This window comes from Mandrillus leucophaeus, unplaced genomic scaffold (assembly GCF_000951045.1).
Source record: "Mandrillus leucophaeus isolate KB7577 unplaced genomic scaffold, Mleu.le_1.0 Scaffold201, whole genome shotgun sequence".
NCBI classification, from domain to species: domain Eukaryota; kingdom Metazoa; phylum Chordata; class Mammalia; order Primates; family Cercopithecidae; genus Mandrillus; species Mandrillus leucophaeus.
Window position 1 is genome coordinate 1,555,715 of NW_012102044.1, and position 2,369 is coordinate 1,558,083.

General features: G+C 43.4%; 1 protein-coding gene across 1 annotated transcript in view; it reads right to left on the minus strand.

The window, feature by feature from the left end:
* Positions 1–2,369, minus strand: part of ATP11A (ATPase, class VI, type 11A) — a 74,203-nt gene that overhangs the window by 25,853 nt on the left and 45,981 nt on the right. Inside the window, exon 16 of the mRNA XM_011979442.1 lies at positions 141–322. Coding sequence (XP_011834832.1) covers positions 141–322 — 182 coding nt within the window. The remainder of the gene's footprint in view (positions 1–140; positions 323–2,369) is intronic.

Consider the following 2,369-nt stretch of genomic DNA (forward strand, 5'->3'; position numbering starts at 1 on the left):
CCACTGGCTGTGCGGCCGGCCTCCCTCCCCTCCACTCGCCCTCACACACACCACTGGCTGTGCGGCCGGCCTCCCTCCCCTCCACTCGCCCTCACACACCCTGGGCCGTCGGCCTGCATCCTAGTTTGTGTTTACTTTACCGGTCCTCAACAGCCGTGGCACCAAGCAGAATCAGATCTTTCTCTATTTGCTCATAGGCTTCTGCTAACTTTTTCTCTCGATCTTGAAGGGCCACTTTGGCAGCCTGCAGCAGTTTACAAATGCCTTCATATTCTTCTTGGATCAGCCTCTTGTAAGCAACACACAAAGTTCGGAGCCCCTCCTGCAGAATACAACGCAGTGTTTAGCATAAATTCAAGGTGTCACTTGCTGAAATATTACACTCCATGGCCTTCCCAGTATCCCTTCTCTCATTAGAATAACTAACCCAGGAATTGTAACCCTTTCAAAACTTACAGTACTAAGTAAACAAAGAAAGATTACAACTCAACCAACTCTCGAAAGGAGTAAGTCATCAACAAGTGAATTATTTAAGTCCACATTAAATATAAAGAATCATTATGGATCACAGCATATGGATCACAGACTAGAAAGCCTGGAAATCAGTAACAGAAATCAGGGTCATCTACCAAAAGATAAACTTCATTCCTTTACTTTGACAAATGCAGAGTTAAACTGAACCTTTTTTTAAGGATAATCATTTGTAATTTTACGGGCAATATCAAGTGGTATTTCTAAAGTAACCATGTTTTATGCAGGAAGTTTGTAAGGTGGCTGTTCTTTCACAATGAAGGAAACCTGCCAGGTTATTTATTAAAATCATTGGTTGCACGGGAACATAAGAAATTAAGAATCACAAATTCTTTACTGTGATCACGATTCTGGATGTCACCACACAGAGAGGATGCAGCCACCACCAGCAAGACACAAGGAAGGGGGGCAGAGGCTGAAACGGCCACAAGCGGGCGGTTCACAGATGAACCTCTTCATTCCGTCAGTCAAGGCTGCTGAGGGCGACCGTCACAGAGGTTTACCGATGATCTAGGGTGTTTCCCTTCCCTTTTCCCTGCTCCTTCAGCCCCTGATGACAGTAAAAGAACCATAATCCTCCCAAATAACCATTTTAAAATCTGGGAGAATGCTGGTTTTTAAGAGTTTAATCAATGTTTTCCATTATATGAGATGAAGCGTCCCCTAACTCTCAGGGAAGGCTCGTATTTATCACCAGTTCCAGACCTCTTAATTCGTGTGAAGGACAGAATTGCCACTGGGTCAATGGCTCTCATGGGCCTTGAGCTCTCAAAAGCCAGAAGGGGAAAGGGGGAGTTGAAGAAGTGAGAACACAAGACAGGGTCTATGTGTGCCTGAGTCCTGTTCACTAGGAACACTCTTGAACTCTTTCCTTCCCATCCTCCAGATATTGTCTCCTGGTCAAGAATAAGTGAGAAGCCAGTGGACCTGTCTCAGAGGAAAGCAGCACTGAATAAACACTGCTCAGCCGCCCCAGCCTCACCTCCTGCTGAGCACACGACCTTGCAGCTTTCTGCTCATGGGTTTGCCTCTACTGTTAGGCGCTGGGTTCTCTGGCTGTGGGCGCTGTGTCTGACTTCATCACTGAATCCCTAGCACACAGCCCAAACCCAACAGCTTTTGCTGAATAAATAAGTGGTTGAAATTAGACCTTTTATGCACCTGGTGATCAAGGTACAGATTGGAGACATAAATGCAATTGCAGAACGAATTCTCTGACTTTTCCTAAGAGGCAATAAAACATACAAGATATACAGCTTCAGTCTGAAACCGGAAAAACTGCATACAAGAAAATGGTTTTATAGGATAATAACTCAGAGTGGCCCCAGAACTTAGGTTGCTGTGAGTGGTAAGCAGAAGCTTTTGGAAATAAATGTTTCTGCTTTTAAAAGTCAATCAGGGACTTTCTCTTGTGGTAACACAGAACAGAAATACTTTTCTCTATTTCTCCTGCTAAGTGCTACAAAAACCCTGGACACAGCACATAAAAGAAAGCCAGATAAATACACTACTAGAAAACTGCAGAACAATATCCCTTAGAAATATAGATGCAAATATCCTCAACAAAATACTAGCAAACTGAATCCAATGGCACATTGAAAGGATCCTACACTACAACCAAGTGGGGTTTATTCCAGGAACGCAAAAGTGAGTCAGGATATGAAAGTCAATGCAATATATGACATTAATAGAATGAAAGGGAAAATCCCACATGATCATCTCAACTGATGCAGAAAAGGCATCTGAAAAAAATCCAGCCCCTTTTGGTGATAAAATCACTTAATAAACTGGGTAGAGAAGAAACCTCCTCAACGTGGTAAAAACCACTTAAGTGAAAA